General features: G+C 37.1%; 2 protein-coding genes across 2 annotated transcripts; both read left to right on the plus strand.

Annotated features, from left to right (window-relative positions):
* The first annotated feature begins 2,676 nt into the window (after positions 1-2,676).
* On the plus strand, positions 2,677-10,242 carry LOC131792413 (uncharacterized). The gene is made up of 9 exons (XM_066169802.1): positions 2,677-2,728; positions 2,807-2,921; positions 5,855-6,120; positions 6,753-6,867; positions 7,002-7,124; positions 7,262-7,384; positions 8,367-8,406; positions 8,624-8,750; positions 9,312-10,242. Exons 1-9 carry the CDS (start codon positions 2,684-2,686, stop codon positions 9,843-9,845), a joined length of 1,488 nt encoding a protein of 495 aa, XP_066025899.1. The 5' UTR covers positions 2,677-2,683; the 3' UTR covers positions 9,846-10,242.
* Positions 10,243-13,103: 2,861 nt separating this feature from the next.
* LOC131792407 (uncharacterized) lies at positions 13,104-21,134 on the plus strand. Its single transcript, XM_066169815.1, has 7 exons — positions 13,104-13,226; positions 14,392-14,725; positions 14,879-15,028; positions 15,617-15,739; positions 16,739-16,778; positions 16,958-17,087; positions 20,601-21,134. Exons 2-7 carry the CDS (start codon positions 14,413-14,415, stop codon positions 21,132-21,134), a joined length of 1,290 nt encoding a protein of 429 aa, XP_066025912.1. The 5' UTR covers positions 13,104-13,226; positions 14,392-14,412.
* Positions 21,135-22,329: the final 1,195 nt, after the last annotated feature.

The following is a 22,329-nucleotide window of genomic DNA, read 5'->3' on the forward strand; positions in this document are numbered from 1 at the left end:
TAGAAGGTTAGCGGATAGTGTTCCATAGAGAGTGATAATAAGAAAATACATATATTTTTAAGTCAAAGTTGATTTTAGATTAAAGAAATTTCCGCGGACTTCAAGCCACACACATTGGTGTTGGTCAAATATGAAATTAAACTGACTACAAAAGTCTTGAATTAATTAAAAAGTAAGAAAATTTAACATGTACGACTGACGTGTTTGACCTTTTTAAGAGAAGAGAAACCTGTGAGATTAAAGAAACCTTTATCCATTTTCATTGCAATTGTTCAGATAATTGAATCGAAATGAAGATTCTGTAATAAGCGATATTTTAATCAACGAAACTTTAGATAGGAGAACAGCTGCAGCGAAACAGAACATAATTGTTTCAGAAAAAAAAAAGCATACAAAAGTTTCGATTCTTTTTATTGTAGTTTACAGATTTACTTCGAGATTGTAAAAAAGAGATTCAAAGTGTGAGATTTTCTTTTCAAGTTAATCGCTGAATTTCTTTTCCGTATGCATTTTCTGTTACAGTGGTGTCCTTGTAAAGCAATGTGTTTACCTGTATACCTACAACTAAACAGAGAAGGAAAAAAGGATCAATGTGGTCATTCTAATTTAGTCTTAAAACAATAAAAGCATTGGTTGATAGCGCGGCTCTTATCAAAGAAGCGCTAGTCTTAATACTATCACGCTTTCACTCAAGTAACGTAAAGAAAAGAGAAGAAAATTCTGTGTTTTGGAAAATACCACTTAGGAATTAAAAAACGCTCAACTTAAGTGGTTGGATTGGAAAATGATATTTAAAGGTTAATGTTCTAATTTAGTCTTGCAGTGAGAACATTGGCGGCGCGCGGGGCTTTTAACAAAGAGGTGATAGTTTTAGTCGTAACGTAAAACAAAAATAGAAGAAAGAAATGGCGTTTGGGAAAATACTTCTTAGGAATTAAGAATAACGCCGAGTTAAATCGCTGGACTGAAAAAATCAGTGATATTTGCGGGTTGTCGTTCTACTTTAGTCTTTCAGTGAAAACTCTGGTGGTGTGCACGGCATTTAATTTAATTTAATCATTTTTATCAGGGAGGTGAGAAAATAACCATCTATTGTTTTAATCGTTTCTCATGAAGCGGCTGCGTGTATCATGAGAATTGATCGATATGAAGAATATTGCTGCTTTTTTGCACTAAGTGTATATGCCATTAAATAACTAATTCGCCCGCGGTTTAAATACTGAGTAAGCATTTGCGTTGTCATTAGATGGTTTCTTTTTGGGTTTCCTTTCAAAATTCTTCATTGTTGAAAGCAGTTTGTCGACATCGATGGGAATAAATGCGAGTAACGAGCATCCATATGTTCCGACATGTATTCGAGAATAGGCCGTAATGTAATAAAGAACGTCGGTGGAAAATGTCGTTTGAGATCAGAAGAGTGAAAAGACAATAGACTTCTTATCTTGTCTCACAAATCTTGCCGTCTGGAAAATCAGATGCCATCTTTACGGTACATGACCTTCAGCGGCGTTCGGTCATTCATCTCTCAAAGGATTCAAATTCATCTCGGTTTTTGTCTTTTGTTTGTTCTTTCTTCCAGAGGATGAAAAACTTTGTCAATATCAGTGCGCAACAAACGCAAACCAAGACCCTGTTCTAAAGCCGCGGTTACACGAGCGATTTTTTTGCTTGCGATGGTGATGCGATTTTGTCAGTTTCACGGAACGAGTTTAATTCAAACAAGTTTCATTCGTGACAATTCACACAAATTTCATTTGGTTTCATCACTCTTTGTTAGTCTCTCAGTTGCGACATTCTGTATCTTGACCGACCCTCCCTGAGTAGCAAGTGACCTTCAACAGAAAGTAACTCCCTACTCCTCCCCAGGGAAAGATTTGACATAAACGCGCTTTCGCTAAATATTCAAATTTCGCGCTCGTGCAGTAATCGGCTATGTTTGAATTTCCCTCGTGAATTTCGCTATTGTAATGGAAGCGAGTTTGAATTTCCCCCGTGAATTAATAAGCCATTGTTTGGCTCTAAAGCTATTGTTTCAAGATATCTTTTTATGGATAGTTGGGATACTAAACAAAGGGCATTGTCTTTGAATTTGATCAGCTGTTCTTGATACGATATAGAATATGTGAACTCCTATCGACGCTTTATCACCAGCCAATTTGAACCATATGAAATTGGTTGTAAATGATGCGAGTTTTCTTCAAGTTTACATAGACACATTGCACGTTGGGATGAAGATAGTTCATTGTGGGTATATATATATATATATATTTTTTTTTAATAGAAAGGAAAAATGTATCCCATCTGAATGATATCATTATCTCATTGTATCTTTAAATCTCAATTTCAATGTATATTCCTTGATAAAAAATATCAGAAACATTAAACCTAAATAATAGCATTCATCACAAATGCCATGACGCATGATCTATCTATATCGACAGCAGCAAAAGATTTGGAACACAAGGATATGGATGCAGCTTTATGTCAGAATTCCCGACGGAGACTGTTCTCGGTAGACGAGTTTCAGTACCTGAATGTTCCTCACATTGAATTAATCATGGTTTACGACGACTTTGAGTGTATCTTCAAATGCCTCTACCACCCCTCATGCATTTCTTTTAACTTGGCAGCCAAAGGAAAACTGTGGTGTGAGTTATTATCGTCTGATAAGTACAGCAAGCCCATGGAGTACAAACAAAACAAAAGTTCACATCATTATTTCATTAGGGTAAGGAATTGTTTGTATGGTCAGGTACCGTTTCGCCTTAAATTATCTCACAAAAATTTTCTCTGCTTGTTTTATTAGTCGTCTTATTATTTCAAGACATGTCAAAGCGGTGGAGTTTGCGTTCAGTCGATGCACTCCGTATATGCTTTTAAATTTTTCTGTGAAGATCTGGAGGGAAAGTTTAGTGAAAAAGGTAGGTTAAAATTTTGTTTTCTTAATCTTCATTTTCATTGTTATTGTTTCTTTTTATCATCAGTGGCTTTGTTTCTACTTTTCTTTAAAGCTGATAATGTGATGGTGTAGTTTGATCGTCCAGATGAGCGTATTCCTGAGAAGGACTTTTGACTTTAGCAATGACTGTAGGAGTAGTCACTACCGACAACAGTCCATGTCATAATCCAAGGTCGCACCATTTACCGTAAAGCTAAAATTTTGTTTTGTCAAATCATTTTCAAAGAAGAAAAAAGGCACAAATAGCATATTTCAGAGGGAAAAAAAGTCTATGTATTATTTTCCTCGTATTTTTCATTGTTATGATAATTGGTATCATGATTAGCTTCATTATCACCTGTTTTAAGGATAAAAGTGTAATAGGCTTTCCCCTTGACGTCACTTGGCAGCTTTTGAGACTTGTTTCTAACGTGACAACTTAATCTCCATAAAGAAATAAGACTGGAAAATGACAAAAGCCAGAATCCTCTTCTTCCTTTATCAGTAGCATACTTCAGACAAACATGGAGCAGTTAGAAATGTTGATTTTCATAGAAATTAGTCTTCGCACGTTATGAATAACTTCTTTGAATACTTCATTACCTCGCAGCAAGTCGGCATGAATGGAATAGCTATAACAGTGAGGGTAATCAACGTTTTTATTCATTGTGTAAACAATAAGTAGGCGAGAGCCAAGTCTGTCAAAAATCGTTCAGATTAAAAGAAATCTACAGCAAACATGTATTCAAATTAAACCACTCCGTATGTTTTTTGACATTCTAAACTTGAGTAGCGGAAATGAACCTAAATATCTTGTTCAACCCAGCAATTTTAATTTCAAGAGTAAGTTTTCAATTTTTTTTTCTTTTTTTATCATTAAGAATTTATGACACAGGAGAAAGACACCTGGCCGCTCCTCCATCTTGAGCCAAAATAAACTCAGTTAATTCACAATGACATAAGATCCAGTTTGTTGCATTTACCGTTAAGAGGCTTTCAGCATTGAAAGATTTAATGTTCTGCTTGCAGTGGCGTCGTGTCATGTATTCTTTTTGCATCCGTTGCATTTTACTATTTTTTTGTTCCGCACTGAATAGTGTCCTCTCTTCAGAAGGTTAGTAACTTTAATTTGACCCACCCCGACTATTTCATCTTGTTACGTGTCATGATTTGGAAGGTGATGCAATGAAGGATGCGATGCAAGTAGCAAGTTTTTATATCAGTTTTGGTCTCGCGACGAACTGGAAGTAGATTCTAAGCTTGTGCATTTCAATCCGAAATTTAGGGCATTTACTCAAAAAAGATTCTTAAATAAGAAATTATTGAGGTATATTCAAAGTTCTAAAAATTAGCTATTTTTCTTGAACTTTTTTGAGGACAGCCCTAAAGGAACAACCCAAATCAGTTATCTTCCTTTCACTTCTCTTTTACCTAAGGAGAAAGATATTAAGTTCTTTCGAATTAGCTCATCGTCATAATGTTATGTGGAGAAGAATTCATCAGTTGCATTCACTCTTTCTCACGAACTTTCAACTTTAACTAAAACCTTGAATTGAATTCAACAATCTCAGTTCTACATATGGTACGTTCTGGCGAGGACGGTAAGAGTAGAGTTTGTTGACAGCAATTTTTCAAACTATCTCGGGTGATTGATTGCAAAATGAGTGTAAAATCTCCCCATGTATAGACACAAGTGAACTCGGCTGATTTGGGGTAAGAGTTAGAGCTAAGCATAGTGTGGTTTCCTCCGTAAAATCATAAAAAATGTTATACCGGTAACGTTTTCCGAATCATGATCGAGCTATCAAGTGCCCTTGGAACTCCGAGGCTAAAAAGAAAACTTGGGATTAGATCTCATACTGCCGTCCGTCAAAAAAAAAAAAAAAAAAAAAAAGAAACCAAGTCAGAAAAGACAAAAACAAGAAAAAACAAAAAACAAAAAAAACAAAAGAAGCAGAAGAAGAATTTCACTAACCATAACTCAGCGTGAATCTTTCAAAATGTCGAAGTCGTTTCCTTCAAAAAACACGAAGCATAATCGAGAACGACGTAGAACAAATATTTTGTAGAGTATTGACTCCCACTATTTTCTTGTTATTGGAAAGCTGACACCTCTAAGAGCTTCACCCTTCCACTTTTAATCAGAATTATAAAACTGTGACCTCCAAGCAAAGGGAATAACCCATCTCTTTGTTTGCTGACCGAGCTTAAAATTTTCTATCATTCTTTTCCTTGTTGTTCACACGAGACTTTCTATTACTGACTTCTTGGATTGGAATTCGATTCTGCTTAATGGGGGTTAGGCTCATTTTCTTAAACTACACGCTCAAAAACAATCTGAGACGTTTTGTTGTTTTTTTAAAAATTTTACATCTGCCGGCCTGGTTAAGAAAAAATTCCGTGACATCAACAAATATTGTATGGCTTCAGTCACAAAAAGTGTTTCAAGGTGATTCGTTTTTTAACGCTTGAACATTATTAGAATATATAAAGCTCTGTTTTTTAAAAAAAAAAAAAATTTAAATATTTTGACAACGTTTCAACGTTGCCTCACGTCATTCATTAGCAAGTCACCGGTGAAAATAAGAGTTGAATGCACATAAGGTAGTATGAAAATAAAGAGAATGTTTTATGTTTCTGTGATGTAGTTCGTAAAGGCGAAATGGTAATTAAGTGTCGGGCAAAGAGCTCGGCACAAATCGAGTCAACAGTTTATAATCTCTTGAATCAACCCTGATTAAAAAAAAAACAGCTAGTAGATCAAAATGTTAAACTTACTGGCGCTTTTTTTACAACTCAACGGAATGAGATCGATGGCTCGTTTTTGTCTAGACCATAACGTAGTCATAATAAGTTTTACGATGGTGGAATGAGGATGCCCACGTCACTTTAATTTTCTAAATCACTTTGACCCAGGACAATGCCGCTCTTTGGTATTCAAGCCCGCTAAAGCATTTGATGGTCAACGCTTAAAAAACCACGTGATTCGAGTTGAAGACGTCAGTGAGAGAGACTTTTGTGGGATACTTTGTTACATGGAGCCATACTGTGTCAGTTATAATCTTGGAAAACAACCACGTGCAGATGATGGAAAGTATACATGTGAACTGAATAATGCTACTCACGAGGGAAACAAAGACGACCTGGTTGAGGATCAAAGTTACATTTTTGGAGGTGCAGAGGCAAGTGCCAATTCAACTCTTAATTAACTGATGGTCTAGTGAACAAAAGTAACGACTTGCAACTATATCTTTTCTTCTTTCTTTTACCTTGTTGCTTTAGTTGGCTTTTGCTGCAATTCCAAGTTTTTGCCCGGTACTTTAGTACTTAATTTTGACAAGAATAACCTTTATGAGTCGACAATATCAGGTTGCGGGTGATATCTAGACCATTCTAGCTTATAAATTTTGTTGATCAGGGAGAGAATAGCATCAGAGAGCTGCTTCTTTTAAATATTACTCTTATTTACGTTCATATGTAAGCAGAATTTACAGAAGATAAAGCTGGGAATTGCCTTGAGACCTGAAAGGAACAAACAGGCTAAATTGGTCTAACGTGCTATTATCTGCATTTTGGAATCTATGGATGTCTTTCTTAACAACTCCATGCGGATCTCAAATTACATAGCTCCGAGGATATTATCATTATCATCATCAGCATTGTCATCGTCATCATCATCATCATCATCATCATATTCATATTACTGTCATTATCATAGTGTTACCATTTTCATTATTGTTGTTTTGTATATTATCACATTATATCAGGTATACGAATAGTGTTTTTATCATTTTCATCGCTTTCTTCACGGCAGAGTGCTTGTATCACAAATCCTTGCAAGAACAATGCCAAATGTCAAAGCGGTTTTACTGATAAAGGTTACCGGTGTATGTGTTCAGTTGGATACAAAGGTTTGACTTGCGACGAAGGTAAACGTGAATTATTTTCAGAATACGCATTTTCTCCTCTTTAAGATCTTAAGTGTAAGCCGATCTTCATTGAAACACAATGTTCGGATTGATAACAGTTTCAACTATGAAACATCAAATTAATTTACTTTCAGATATTGACGAATGTGCCATACGAAAGCACAGCTGCAGTGCTGATGGCGTGTGCAGCAACGTGAAGGGATCGTACAAATGTGGATGTAAACCTGGTTATTCTGGAGACGGACGGACTTGCAAAGGTACTGCAATAAAATTTCAGTTGTTTAATAAAGAGCTCTATGGACTGCTAAGTTCTTTTTATATCGACATATTTTTTATGAGGTAAAATAACGCTACCAACAACGTAACACGATGAATTAATATTATGTATATTTAGATATCGACGAGTGTGCTTCAGGAGCACACAACTGCAGTGTTGATGCTGTGTGCAATAATACCGGGGGATCGTACAACTGTTCATGTAAATATGGTTATTTTGGAGACGGAAGAACTTGCAAAGGTGAGTTTGGTTATATCGATTTATTTATATCCATTTAAAAAGATGCTAGATGGTGTTTATTACACCCATTTTGAAATCACTGGTGGTCCCTGTAATCTGATTGGCTCTAATTGATGCGATTTATTAACGAATCGCATCATTTTTTGCTTTAAATCGGATCTTTTTTCCAGCCAACGAGAAGGCCACACTAAAAACAAAACTACCAATCAGATTTCAAGGCTTTTTTAAAGAAAACAATCAAATTGCAGGAAAATGAAAGAAAAAGAGTATCGTGGCAAATTTTGCAACTTTTGTTTCCAAAACTGTTATTTCCCCCCCCCCCCCCAATAAATGGATGAATCAAATTTCAAACCGGTTCAGTACTGCACAGGACCAAGTCCTGTATTTGAGCAATTTCAAAATGGATGTAACGTACTTGTGATTTCAAATCGAACGTGCGCTGCGCCCAAATTGCACTTCACTCAGTTTAATTACCATTATAAATCAGTCTAATGTCACTCATAGGTTTATCAGAGATTTGGAGAAAATTTCTGAATAAAAAAAAATGAATTATGATATTAATAGAACGCACCCCTCAAGTAAATCCTAAAGAAATTACTCTGCCTCAGTTGCAAATTCATGCCAGTTGATATTCTCTTGTCTATGGTAATTAAATCCCAAGGTTTTGTTAATTGACTTGGATAACTCTGTCAGTAATACAATTCTTAAAATATATCAGCAGAATTCCTCCAATAATTAAAATGGGCAGGTTACTGAGGCTGTGTACTTACGTGACGAAGAATAACGAAGTTGTAAAGCTGAATTTATGGATAACTAGACACTGTTTTTTCGCTCAGGAAATTTTTTTCCGACTGTACTAGAACAATCAGTTCCAATTTACTTCGAGTTAAAGTAAAACTACATATGAGCATGATAACTTTCCTCAGTTATCGCGAAATCTGTAATATTGTTTGACAGCTTCCGTGACTTCTTTTTTTTGTAGCTACGATCTCAAGCTGCAAGGAAGCTTATGAGAGCAAAATGTAAGTGCTATATCAGGAAGTGAAAGCTTAACTTAATCTTGGAGCGAGAGTTGAAAAAAATTAAAGAAAAGAACGTTATTTTTCTCAAATTCAATTCTGTTGCAGTTTTTACTTTCACTTTATATTGCAACTAAAGACCCTATCTTAAAAGTAGTATATCAAACTGGCAAGAATTTTTTGATCCATTGAATTTGAACCGCTATTTTATCTTTGATAGAATAAGCGGGAGTGGCGTTGTTACGCTCTACATTGGCTCAAAACCAACTTCCGTTTTCTGTCAAGTGGGGGATGTAGAATGTGGAAATGGAACATGGACCCTTGTTATGAAGACTGATGGCAGTAAGGTATTTAATCCTTTACTCTTTTGATTTCTATTTTTAGCTTGGGTATCAAAGGAAATTATTAAAAGATTTGTGTTATTGTTTGTGCATCTCCAAAAATTTTAAGCTCAATATGACACCAACATGTTTGCGTTTCATACCTCATTGCAACATATTTGTGGTCTCCTTCAAGCTCAAGGTGATATTGGAGGTTGCTAGCCATTTAAAGTTGCTTTGCGGTAGTTCAGTCAAAGTGGCTATAATAATTTCAACTATTTTGAACGGCTAAAAAGTCGTAATATAACTAGTTATAAATCATTTCGGATAGATGACTTATCTACATTGTGAATAGGCAACTATGACGCGACCTTGAGCCTTACTGTTCAATGAATCGTTAAAAATACCCGTTTTTTTTTTTTTATTAATAATTGCTTTTCAAGGAGATAAAACTCCTGCTACCCTCTCAGCCTTCAGATTTCATTTAAGACAGTTGTGTCCATCGAGTTCTCTTATTGGTCGTTGAGTGTGAACGATTTTATCTTCTTTTATTTCTATTTAATGAAAATTGCGTCTATTCCCGGTCAGCGAACTTTCCATTACGATTCCGATTATTGGAGAAACAAGATAGAATACAATCTTCCTGGAGGAGAGACAGGGTTTGACACAGTGGAGACCAAGTTACCAACCTACTGGAGCACATCATTCTCCAAGATCTGTCTCGGTATGAAGATCGACCAAGAGCTCAGATTCATCGTTATTAATATGGAAGCCGACTCTCTGTACTCATTGATCGCTGACGGAAAATACCGCTCGACAGTTTTGGGTCGTGAGACATGGAGGTCTCTGATTGGTCCAAAGGCCTCCTCGCAGATCTACTGTAACAGAGAGGGGTTCAATCTTTACCCATTGACAGCTTTTTGGGAGTTTAAGGCTGCTAAGGCAAGGATCGGTTTTGTCACCAACAATGCAGATAACTGTAATGATGTTGATACCAGAATCGGGTTTGGTACAGGAGGGCCACATGATGACAACAACACGTGTGGAATCGTTGCATACAAAGGCGGTCTTGATAATGGTTCGAAGTTCATTAAAGCCATGGGATACATCTTGGTACAGTAATAGGCAAAAAGTGCACGTGCACTGAGTAATGAAAAACATCCTTATCACTACCTTCACTTACAAAAACAACAGTGCTAACCAAAATATGAAGGCATACATCAATACATACTAGTTATCTGTACAGATTATCAAACAAACTTATATAACACTTTCATTTGTGCCAAGTAATATTCAGAAGATGCACTTACTGGAAATAAGTGGATCATGATGAGACTAGCAGATGTACATACCGATAGCTAGCAGTTACTCGAGTTACGAGTCAACAGAATAAAATTTTTTTGTAGGCCCTAAAAGAGGCAGGTTTTAACGTTTTCATTAATTGAATTCTTAACAAAAAGCGAAAAGAATAAATCATAACTATCATACATGAATTCACCAAAACTCATTTTCTCTCGGTGCTCATGATATGTAATTGTGATGAATTTTATATATGTTAGCAAGAAAAAATAAAAAATTAGAAGAATTAAGCGATTATGAAGTATTTCTATGTCCACTTCTATACAATCAGAAGCAAGATAATTTTGTTAGGAGATTATGTATGATTCTAATTGGGTGAAGGGAGTTTGTTACCCTGGAAAGGTAACTTGGAACAGACTCCCCTCAACAGGTGTCAACCACTACCGGCACCATACAAACGACTCATCCACGACATTAACATTACAAACGAAGCGAACAGAACGACCTAACTTTACTAACGGATCGAGACTGACCAATCACGACCGACCTACGCCACTTGGGTCTTACAGCCAATAACATCATGGCAAAACTGACCAATCAGTTCATACAAGCCGGACTAAGAACATTCGACTAACAACAACTATTCACTTGACTCTGAAGATGACTTCCGCCCAGGTTATCGAAACGTCAGTTATATTTATTAAAAATGGCCAAAGTTGCAGAACGTTTTATAAATCAGTGTAGGTGCAAATTTTTCCAAAGTGTTGGGGCGTAGAAAGCTAGTCTTTTGAGCATAACTGGCGGCTGAGGCCGAATGAACTTGAAGTGGGTGATCAGAAGAGCGAGGAGAAAGAACTGGCTTTTGGGGATGAACAAGCAAAGTTTGGAGAGGGCAATGAGTTTTATAGCCAATAGTACGCTGTATCTTCGAAATATTACCAACTTATACTTTATTTTAATTTTTTTAGCATTCTTCAGTTAATTCATATAATTCTTCTTTAAAATAATAATAATATTGTTAAATAATAAGTGCTATGGAATATTGCGTGATGGAGAGGCACGCCAGCCGGTAAACGGAATAAAGGAAAAATAAGTCACGTATAAATATTCCTTTAACACAGATCTTTCTTTGCGGCGAACCATATTGGATAGTCAGGGCTCGGATCGTGCGTGTTATGATTCCCTGACTTTTTAAAAACACTCACACTTTTCTTTTTTTATACAAAGTCATCTCGTTTACTACTTAATTTCAATCCTCTACACTTTTGCTATTGTTTTTGCTGATGGATGGTGTATTTTTTTCGGTTCCCGCTAAAAGTTCGGAGCACATGTTAATCGTTTAAACCTCGTTTTTTCTATAATAAAAGACCAAAGCTAATTCTCAAGAAAAAAAAATGTCAATAGTAGCCGTACTAGAACTGGCGTTTTAGATCGTTGAGCATACTAAATTTGAAGTCGTATAAAGATGGAAAGCAGGGTCTGAGTTTTCGGGAGTCTGATCAGGGAGTCGTTAGGGAGGAATAATGATTAAGAAATTCAACTCGAAGTTCAACTTGAGCCGACCTAACTCGAGGTCTTACTCAAGTCCAACTAGAACTTGAACTCGAAACCAGAAAGGCGAAAGGGGGGGAGGTGGTATTACAAGATAATGGATTTTATCACATAAACTGCGGTGTTATACAGGGATTTCCGGCCCTGAGAAGAGCCGAAACAACATACGTTAAAAAATATCGTATTTTTCACGTGGTTGATATAGCTAACCAGCCGCTGACATGCTGCACTCGCCTTTGGCGTCACTCGGTCAGGTTGATAAATGAACGACAAAGTCTTCACGATTCTCAATACAAGTTGTTTGTCTGAGCTTTATCGAATTATGGCGGCTAAAACACTAAAAAATCCGTATCGCTGACAGACTGTGAGCTTCAAACTTCAGTGGCTTTGGTGTTGGCATTTCTTTCGAATGAGAATGAAAATCGACAACTAGAAGATTTGCCATTGGCCGATTTTGGTCGTTTACCTGAAAGACTTCTTCTGTCGATGAGAACAAAGTCAATGAATGAGAATTTTGTAAATTGAAAATTACGACTATGGTTGTTTTTTCGACGCATTTTTCCATCTTAAGAGTTAGCGCCAACGCGCTCTACGATTGTTATTCGGGGATTGTCGATTCATTTATTTTCATTCATTAATTAAGTCGGCTTTTCTTCTTACTTCCCATCGCCTGATTGCTTATAATTACAAGTTTTATTTGATGGGATCGAAAGGATTTATTACACCTTAAATCGAAACGTGTTGTAATAATGCATTTAAAGCTTCTCTAAAACAAAAAATCGCCGATGATTTCAACGTAAATTTAAATCGTAATTGTAATAAAATCAAATGAAATGTTATCCGATCGCTACACTCTACGCCTACTTGGGGTGCTTTCTAATCCCGACTCACACCCTTAATTTCGAAAGCTGTAGATTTTCGATTTACCTTTTCTTTGTCCTGTTCTCTCCACATCTCCTCTTCTCTCCGCCTCCCTCTTTCTTACTCCACATTTAAGTACAATTCTGTACCAGTAGATTTTATTGAGAAAAATGATAAAATTAATTACTTAATCAAGAGACTAGAGATGCATAATAATTGTTTGTGTTTTTACTCATGCACAATTTAAGCATGAAAAGAGGTTTTTCAGGTGTTTAGGTTACAACTTACTATGATTCTCACTCATAAAATACGTCAATTTTCAAAGTGGTCAAACAGTTTCCCAAGAAGGCTACCCAAAGACAACATTTGGTGCGTTATTTCGCTCACAACGTGCCCCTATTTATTTGTTAATTTTACAACGCTTAGAAGAAAAATTAATTAATATGGAATATGAGTGCTTTTACCACGAGAATCAATTACATTCCCTTCCACTTCTGCAAACAAAGTTTGTTATCTTCTAATGGATTACATAAAGGGATTTGATATCTTCCAGCTGCTTTATCAGAGACTTTTTAGTAATCAGTGGACGCTATTGGTCTGTGTCGTTGTGGTCGGAATGAATCTCCGGAAAAAATACAATAAAATGATCGCTATTTTATAAAAAATTGACAAAGAACCGTAGACAGCAAGTAAGTTGTTTTGAAAAAGAGTCACGTCGAAGGATTGAATCCACCTGACTTTGAGCCCTGTCTTAGCTATATCTCAGATCTGTTTGCGGTGAAATCCCACAAGGTAAGTATTGTTCTTACTGAGAATTGCCAGGATTGACGACGCTTCTTTCATGACCTGTAAAATATGGTCTTGGTCTTGCATTTGTGATGTGAGTGTCTTGATTAGAAATGATAAAATAAAAAGAGATGAAAATAAGAAAAATAAAATAAAAAGAGATGAAAATAAGAAAAATAAAATAAAAAGAGACCTATGGAACAACTTTATTTTAATGAGTTTGCTTAACCATAGATTCTTCATTTATTTCTTTATTCCTAGTCGGATAAAAGAACGTCTGAACAAAACTGATCTCACAGTCAAAGGGGTTTTTAGACCAAATTGAATTGTTAACCACACGCGACAGTGCATCTTTTGGATAGCTTAATAGATTGTTTTATTCTTGAGATAAAACATGTTGCGGCAACTGAGGCCACTTATCTTGGAGACTGGGTGATTTGGCGACCTCGGCAACAGGCAAATAAAAGAAATTTAGGAAATTAATTTAAAGTGAGACAAAAAGTACATTAGAACGTTTTCTTGCCGTTTGGCAACTACTCTGTAGCAAAAAAGAAGGAAGAAAGATGTAGCGTGTCATCATTATTATTGTGTAGTCTTGGTTTATATTTTCTTTTCCTTTGGAACACCATCGTGCTGCGTTTCGGGAATGCTTAAAATTAAACTTTTCCCTGGAGCTATTTGCACGCAGCTTTATCCCGAGATCAAGTGTAATTTTCAATAAGTCTCCCTAAAGTATATTTGTTTCTTAAACATTTTTCTTGCTTCAAAAGAAGAAGAAAAAAACAAAAAACAAAGCAAAACAAAATCTTTCACATTTTCTTGAACTTTGAAGTAAATGCCGGCTTATTTTGGGGAACGCCTTTCAACTGGTCTTTTGCTTATAGAGGAGCGAAACTGTGGAACTCATTAAGCAACAATCTTAAGAGTTTGAAGTGTCCCAAGAAATTTAAGCGTCAATTTACTAAGCGCTATTAGGTTGACTTCATTAGCTGAAACTTTATTCTTTTGACATAAATATTTAGCTGTAGCTATAGATTTATATTCTTTAATTTTAGTTTTATTTCTTTTAACCATTTATATTGATGCTGAAGACCCATTCAGGGAGCTTCAATACAGATAGGTATGTATCTATCTGTCTGTTTGACTTTTTCTTATTTTTCAAAATATCCAGACGAAGTACTTTAAAAGAAGTATGCTGTGGACATTTCTTCATTTAAGAATCCTCCTTTTCGCCTCTGCAATGGAACTAGTTACGGCAAATGATCAATGCAGGACAGAATGGAACATACAGGGCATGGCTCTTAAGCGTTCTGTCTTCATACGGTGGTCAGTGGAAGCTCCTCATCTCTGCGATGTCAAATGTGGACGAGAGATCTCGTGCCAAAGCTATAACTATAATAGAGAATTCAAAATATGTGAACTGAATAACCGCACCAAGGAGGCAAGACCAGATAATTTCATTTCAGCCCCTAAATGGTCTTATGTCCGACGATTGAACGGCAGAGGTTAGTAATAAGAATTATTTTAATATATTCTCTGCTTTTGCCACCCGTTTCAATCGTATCCATCTTTGGTCATTCCTTGATTCGTCTTCCCAATTAAAAGTCGCAAAAATGAATAAATGAAATGAATAAAAAAGAGAGGTTTTGTTACTGCAGCTCCTTTGGGTTCTATCCCTGAACTACCAGCGTCGTCATGTCATGAAATAAAGGCAAGTGAAGGTAAAGACGCCATCAGCAGCAGGTACTGGCTGGATTTAACTGGAAATGAAAGGGCAGTAATGATTTACTGTGATATGACTAACGAAGGTAGGTTTTTGATAATATTTCATGGGTAACTTTTTGTCTGTTTCTTTCAATACATTTCGCATTGTTGTCTCTAGATTCCTCGTGGGCCATCCTCAATGTGGATACATTTCTTGTATCTTTCTTTTTCTAATCAATGCATCCTTTTACATTTACATTTTGGAAATATATAGTTTTGCAAAATTTAAATAAAGATAACATGCCCATAAAGCAGTTTGGAGAGCATCATTTCAAGTCAGCAAATTTTTTGCTAGCTCCCACCACTATACGGTAACTGGCGTTTCTACTATGATTCCTATCAAGGTGGATGGATTGAAGGAGGGAAGGATGGGCAGTTCCCCCAACTATAAGTTTGATTATCTTCGAAATATACTGGTTTGATTAAAAACAGTTTAACCTATATATAAAGATACGAATGAGATTGTAAACCTTAATATTTTGGAAATGGATAAACTAGCAAATGTGATACAGTAAAATATCACAGGATAAATAAAGATCCTTATGGACAGACAAAATCCATGTTATTAGTATGTTGCTTTTAAGTTAAATTTAATGCTATCTACAACCTTGATTAATGACATGCATATTAAGATTTCGACGAGTGTTCTACAGGAAAACACTCCTGCAGCACTGATGCCTTCTGCAACAATACCAAGGGATCGTACAACTGCACATGCAAACTTGGATATTTCGGAGATGGACGAACTTGCAAAGGTGAGTTTGGCTGTATATATTATAACTTTCATAGGTGATAGTGTTTCTTTATAAATCGGAAAAGGGTCACCCATCACTTTAGCCGCCGGAACAGACGAGGAAATTCCTGAGTCACTTAATGTAAATCATGACAGGAAGAAAACGGCGTGCACTGTTAGTACCTTCCGTTGTCCCGCATAAATTCTTTTTATGAGGGGACAGCAGGAGGTAACTGCGATGCGCGCGGTTTCCATCCTGTCATAATCATATCAAGAGAGCCATAGTTTCTTTCGTGTCCTACTAGAGAGCTTTGCACACGACCCCTAGCCGGTTAATTTTGCGGTGTTCTTATTGAGGTTGCGTACTCTTGAAGGCCCATTTCCATCCAGTAAAAAATTTTATCGGGGAGGTAACAGGGACTCCTGGAAGAACACTCGCGGATAACACTTCGTTTGGCTTGAATCCCATCCTGCTGCAGAAACTTAGGTTGGGTCAATCGGCCCTGTAAAGACTTAATTAAGAATTCTATGAGACAGCTTGAGATGATTTATTTGCACCAACATTGAAAAAACACATCATTTCCATATGTAAAAAAAGTTCGGTAAGCTTCATTTTAAGTCGGCAAATTCATTGCCATTCAACAGACTTAAAAGGTAGCTGGGGTCCTCTCTGAGACCCGTATCGATGTACAAAGAGTAAGGATTGAAGAATGGCAGTATTGTAAACTATTCTGTGAATACCCGATTTCCCCTCAAAAACTTAGTTGTAAATTTGATTTTTAACGAAACACAATGGTGTAACTAATAATAGTACCAGCTACGAAACCCCAATGATGTATTTTCAGATATTGGAAAGCGTAACTGCAGTTTCAGCTCTGTTGCATTTTTAGTGTAGTATAATTTCACATGTTTTAAATTTACGTAAAGTTGAAATAAAAATACGTATGAGCGTAATAACTTTCCTCCATGATCAATTTATCTTTGACATCGTTTACAGTACTTGTGACTTCTTTTTTCGTAGTTACGATCTCAAGCTGCAAAGAAGCTTATGAAAGAAAAATGTAAGAGCAATATTAGGAATTTAATAGTTAACTTAATCTTGTAACAAGAATCACAAATATTAAAGGAATATACTTCATTATTCTCAAAGTTAATTCTGATGCTATACGTTTTTTATTTGGCTACTAAAGACTTAGTTGATTTATTTAAACTGCCTTCTATCTTTTATTTACTTTGATAGACTAAGCGGGAGTGGCGTTGTTACACTCCACATCGGCTCAATACCGACTTCCGTTTATTGTCTGGTGGGAGATGTTGAATGTGGAAATGGAACATGGACCCTTGTTATGATGGTTGCTGATGGCAGTAAGGTATTTATTCCTTTACTCTTTATATTTTTATTTCTTGCTTGGGTAACAAGAACAGATTTTCTAAAAAAAATGTTTTATTGTTTGTGCATCTTCAAAGTTTTTAAGCTCTATTTTTGGAGATCATGATTTGACTTCCTTTTTTAATAGTTCGCAACCAATGTTAGCCATGATTTTCCTTGTTGACGCGCACACCAACATGCTTGCGTTTTCAAACCTCATTGCAATCATCATTGCGGTCTCCTTCAAGCCAAGGGTAATGTTGGAGGTTTCAAGCTATTCCAGATTATTGTATGGTAGTTCAGTTAAAGGGTAACTGACGGCAAATTTTCCCCCTTTTTTCTCTACCCTAATACATTCCTCCAAGGTTAAAAAATCTTAAATGAAATTAAAAAAAACAAATTTTCGACAAATTTTTTAACGCTTAATCAACGGCCATTTTGAAAACGTTCCAATTCAGGTCGCGTGATGTGGTACATCACATGTAAGTAAGACAGTGAAAAAGGTCATGTTAAGATATGAAAGTAACAACTTCGGCCTCGCTGTCCAGCTGACACCGTAATTCGCGAGCGGAAAAAAAAAAAAAAAAGATTTGTTCCGTTTTGTTTCAAGCCTCCATTTAGAGACTATTGAATACGAAGTAAGGAATACAATACTTTATCTAAAAAGGTTGAATAATCGAAAGGTGACAGATCCCGTATCTGTATTCAGGGCCACAGGTAAACTGCATGCCATGCCATTCAGTGGTTAAAAAAAATGAATTTTCCTCTTGACCATCATAGAGTCCGTTACCCATAGAAATATGTTTTATTCCAAATCAAAAAGCGTTTATCGAAAGATTTTGCTCGGTGTATATCACTGTTTCATCAAGCCCACCGGTTCTGGAGCGAGCGTGAAATAAGCGCAATGTGTTTTAACGAAGGCTGGTGAGCAGCGCAAAGGAAGCCTTCTTGCTGTCGTAACTTTTTGTTTATTTTTTCCGACGCGTTTCGTATCTAGCTCAGCCTTCTTCAGGGATGATTACAACTAACATTGAACAGCATATATAGCATATTCTTGTGCCTAAGTTTGACTTCCACTGGAAGTGAATAATGTCAGAAACACGCTGTAAACCGACCTTAGAACAATAAGGCGTACACGCTGTTTTCAAGTCGGTGACCACGCTAAGATCTCAGTTAGCACGATCAAAAGATTCCGACCAAAAGATTGCCGCATTAACAGGATTCCCTGTGAATGCAGCAAGGTGTACATCAGAGAGAATGTAAGACCTATGCAAGACAGAATAAAGGAGCACGATCGAGACATCCGACTCGCGCGGACCGAGACCTCCGCCGTTTTAGAACATGCTCACAACACCGAACACAAGCCACTCGGGAGCAAAGTAAATTTTATTGATCGTGACCCTTATTACTACACGCGCAGAGTCAAAGAGGCAATTCATATAAGACTAGCAGCATCAATAGGAATAGTGGAATAGAAATTCCAGCGGAGCGGATGCCCACGATCAAAAAACACAACAACAGGAGAGCCGTGCGACAGCGGACCGCCGAGTGAGCAAGTCACTGAGTGAAACAGTAAGGATCGAAATGCACCAATCAGAGCTGTTGAAAAACAATTAATCACAGCAGAACATCATGCTTATAAGATCCTGCATGACCAGTCGACCTCATCGCCTGAAGAAGACTAGCAGTATGCAGTCGAAACGTCGCGATCTACATCACACGTGACTACATCGTGAGACAAACGAAAAAACTTAGTTTTTATTGTTATTCACCACGATGAATAACCACAACCTTTTTTACAAGCACGAAGTGTTTTTCAAATTACGACCTGAACCTTACAAAATATATATTTTCACGCTCAAGTTATCCAAACTGTTCCACTTCTGGCGGCTTTGACATTAATAATATGAACGGAAAGCAAAAGGATTTCGAGCGAAGAAAACGAAAACCGGGGAAGCGCTGTCTAGTGATATTCCGTAACAAAACAAGTGCAGACGGGGTTAGCCCTCGCCTGTTTCCAGATGGTGAAAGTGTGCAGCGACAGTGGATTGCATTTGTTCGAACAAAAAGAGAACCTAATAGTTGGATATCAGGTTCGGGTCACATTTGTCGCGACGATTTCTCAGCTGACAACTACCAAGGAATCGGTGAAAAAATAAGTGGATTTAGCTCTAAGCCAGTATTAAAGAATTCCGCAGTTCCTTCTATTAAAGCGTCTCCAATTCCTGGCTGCTGCACTATGCATCTAGTTCTGCTTGCAGCTGTTCCACTGTAACAGCCTCCAAATTTTATTTTTCACAACATCTTCCTCTTGAGAGCAGATGTCTTTCTTCCTCCCTCCACATTGATTGGCAGTTTCCACACTAACACCTTGTAATAAAAAAAATCAGCACAGTAGCAATTTCTATCACGATGTTAAATAGAAGAAATAGAGAACCCAAGTTGTTTGATTGTTTTCACCAAAAATTACCTGTTATCAGCCCTGTAACTGTCAAAAACGTGAGAGATTACTTAAATTTTAGGCTGTAAACCAGGTAAAAAGACCGCAAAGGGGAAAACTAATTTTACAATAAGTTAATATTAAGAGGATGTTCAATTCTACATGTGCGAATGCTATATTTTGTCGCATTGTGTTTCACAATAAAAGCCGAGAAATCTTTAATCGTGCGCCTAATTCAATGGAAGGAAACTTAAAACCGATACAAACGTGTTGAAACGTGTAGAATTTGGAGACTACTCTCAAAAACGAATCCGTCTAATGCACCTTTACCAGCGTGTATTTTTTTATATTTTCACAGACCTCGAAAGGTGCGCGCGTGTAGCGTAAAAGCACTTCGCTCCCATGGAATTCAAGAGTCTGCACATTTGGTTTTCTTTACTTTATGTCTCCTATACTTAATAGGAGACTGATTTTCAGATACTTTTTTTACAAGCGTAATGCATTCCCCATGCGTCGCTTTGTTGATTGAGGCGGCCGCAGCGCCCGGGCTCTTGGTCCACCTCTGATTCTTGCGCTCTATTTTCGGTTCGTTTAAGCGGTTCAAATCGCGAGGGCCTGATTTAACCAACAGGCTCATAAGCCCTTTTATTATTTTCAATTCCCATCGAGGCCCCAAAATCCGAATGATTAGACCCCGAAATCGAGCTGCTCTCACTCGAAGTACTATCCGCCATGTATACTTTGCTTAGTGTCCACACGTGTGACGTATCAGGTCACACGATCACATTCGAGGCCTTTATTGTGGAGGACTCACGAAGCTGCATTTAGGACAGTTTTCCGAATGAAAAAAGGCACAAAGAGGCGTTCGAAGTACCGTGTGTCTGTTTTAATATGTTACCTGAGGTAATTAGATAGTATTATGAAAAAGTGACCTTTTAGCCGTCAGTTACCCTTTAACATGGCTATTTTAACTATTGGAACAATTATTGGAGCAACAAGAGTTGTCCGTTATGTGCGACTGATTTTTCATCTTTTTTGTCTCTTAAACAATAATTTTCTTTTATTCCCGATCAGCGAACTTTTCATTACGATTCCCATTATTGGAGCAACAAGATAGAATACAATCTTCCTGGAGGAGAGACAGGGTTTGACACAATGGAGACCAGGTTACCGACCTACTGGAACACATCCTTCTCTAAGATCTGTCTCGCTATGAAGATCGACCAACAGCTCAGGTTCATTGTCATCAATATGGAGGCCGACTCTCTATACTCACTGATCGCTGATGGACAATACCGCCCGACTTCTTTGAGTCGTGACACATGGAGGTCCCTGATTGGTCCAAAGGCCTCCTCCCAGATTTACTGTAACAGAGAGGGATTCAATATTTACTCACTGAAATCTTTTTGGGAATTTAAGGCTGCTAGAGCAAGGATCGGTTTTGTCACCAACAATGCAAATAACTGCGATGATGTTGATACCAGAATCGGGTTTGGTACAGGAGGGCCATATGATGACAACAACCCGTGTGGAATCGTTGCAGACAAAAGCGGTCTTGATAATGGTTCGCAGTTCATTAAAGCCATGGGGTACATCTTAGTGCAGTGACGAGCGAAAACTGTACATACAGTAATAAACAAAGTCAACATCACCAACTTCATCAACAACACCAAGGAAAAACTTGAAAAAGGGATGCATACCTCGATACACGCTAACTATCCTCACAGAGTATCATAAACACTGACACAAAACCATCATTTATACAAAGCAATACTCAAAATATGCATTCAAAAGAAATAAGAATAAATGTTCAAAGAGAACAATATTGGGCGCGCGTAGATATGGAATTTCTCTTCCCAAGTTCAACTCGATATCTAGCTCGGTCGCAGCCCTTACTCCTGAGATATCGAGTTGAACGCGAGATCTACCAGTAGCCATGCATTATTTCAATCTATTATATAAACAGCGCAGGCTTTTACTGGCAAGAAAAGTCGCCGACTTTTTAAATGAATACTAGTGAAAAAAAAATCACAATCTGCAGAGTGGCTCGGAGGTTAAGTGACTTGTTAACAGCCGATGGCGATATCAAACATACATAAAAGTTATCGTAGTTTTACACGAGTGCAGTTGCGGCTTTTAGTATAGGGCTGAAAATCCTTCTAAAACAACACATTTTTTTACGCAATGAATATCAATTACTAGCAATATATCGAGTGACGAGTTGAAAGTTTTCCAGGCCCTGATCATGACAGAGTCAGTTTGAACTTTTCCATTGATTGAACGCTTAACGTAGAGTATAACGAAGAGAACTTAGGAAGCGGTTGGAGCAATCAAGAAGTGCGGAGAAACACGAGACGTAGTCGAGTGTTTCTCCCTACACTTTTGTGCTCGAACCGCTTCTTGCGTGCTTTGCAACAGAACAAAACACAGTCAAGGCTCTCTATTTGTTAATCAACGCTCAGTTAGAAAGACAGTTGTAACTAAACAGGACACATGCACTGCATGATTCAGCAAGCAAATTGACAGTAAAAGTTGTATAAATGGATATCTAAAAAATATCCTTTGTTTGTCTTTGTCGTCGAGTTAATTCAATCCTTTTCGAAACAGAGAGGTTTACGTTATGCGTCTGGGCACTCAGTAAATGTCTACAAATGCCTCTGTTATGAAGATCGAGTGGAAAAATACAGTAAAATGGGAAGTTCAACATTTTTTAATGTTTTTATTATTTTTTTTTTTGTAGCTATTATAAAATGTTCAGAGAAGTGCGCGCGCCGTGATTGGTCAGAACGAGTTCATTATATTT

This window comes from Pocillopora verrucosa, chromosome 7, assembly GCF_036669915.1.
Source record: "Pocillopora verrucosa isolate sample1 chromosome 7, ASM3666991v2, whole genome shotgun sequence".
NCBI lineage: Eukaryota > Metazoa > Cnidaria > Anthozoa > Scleractinia > Pocilloporidae > Pocillopora > Pocillopora verrucosa.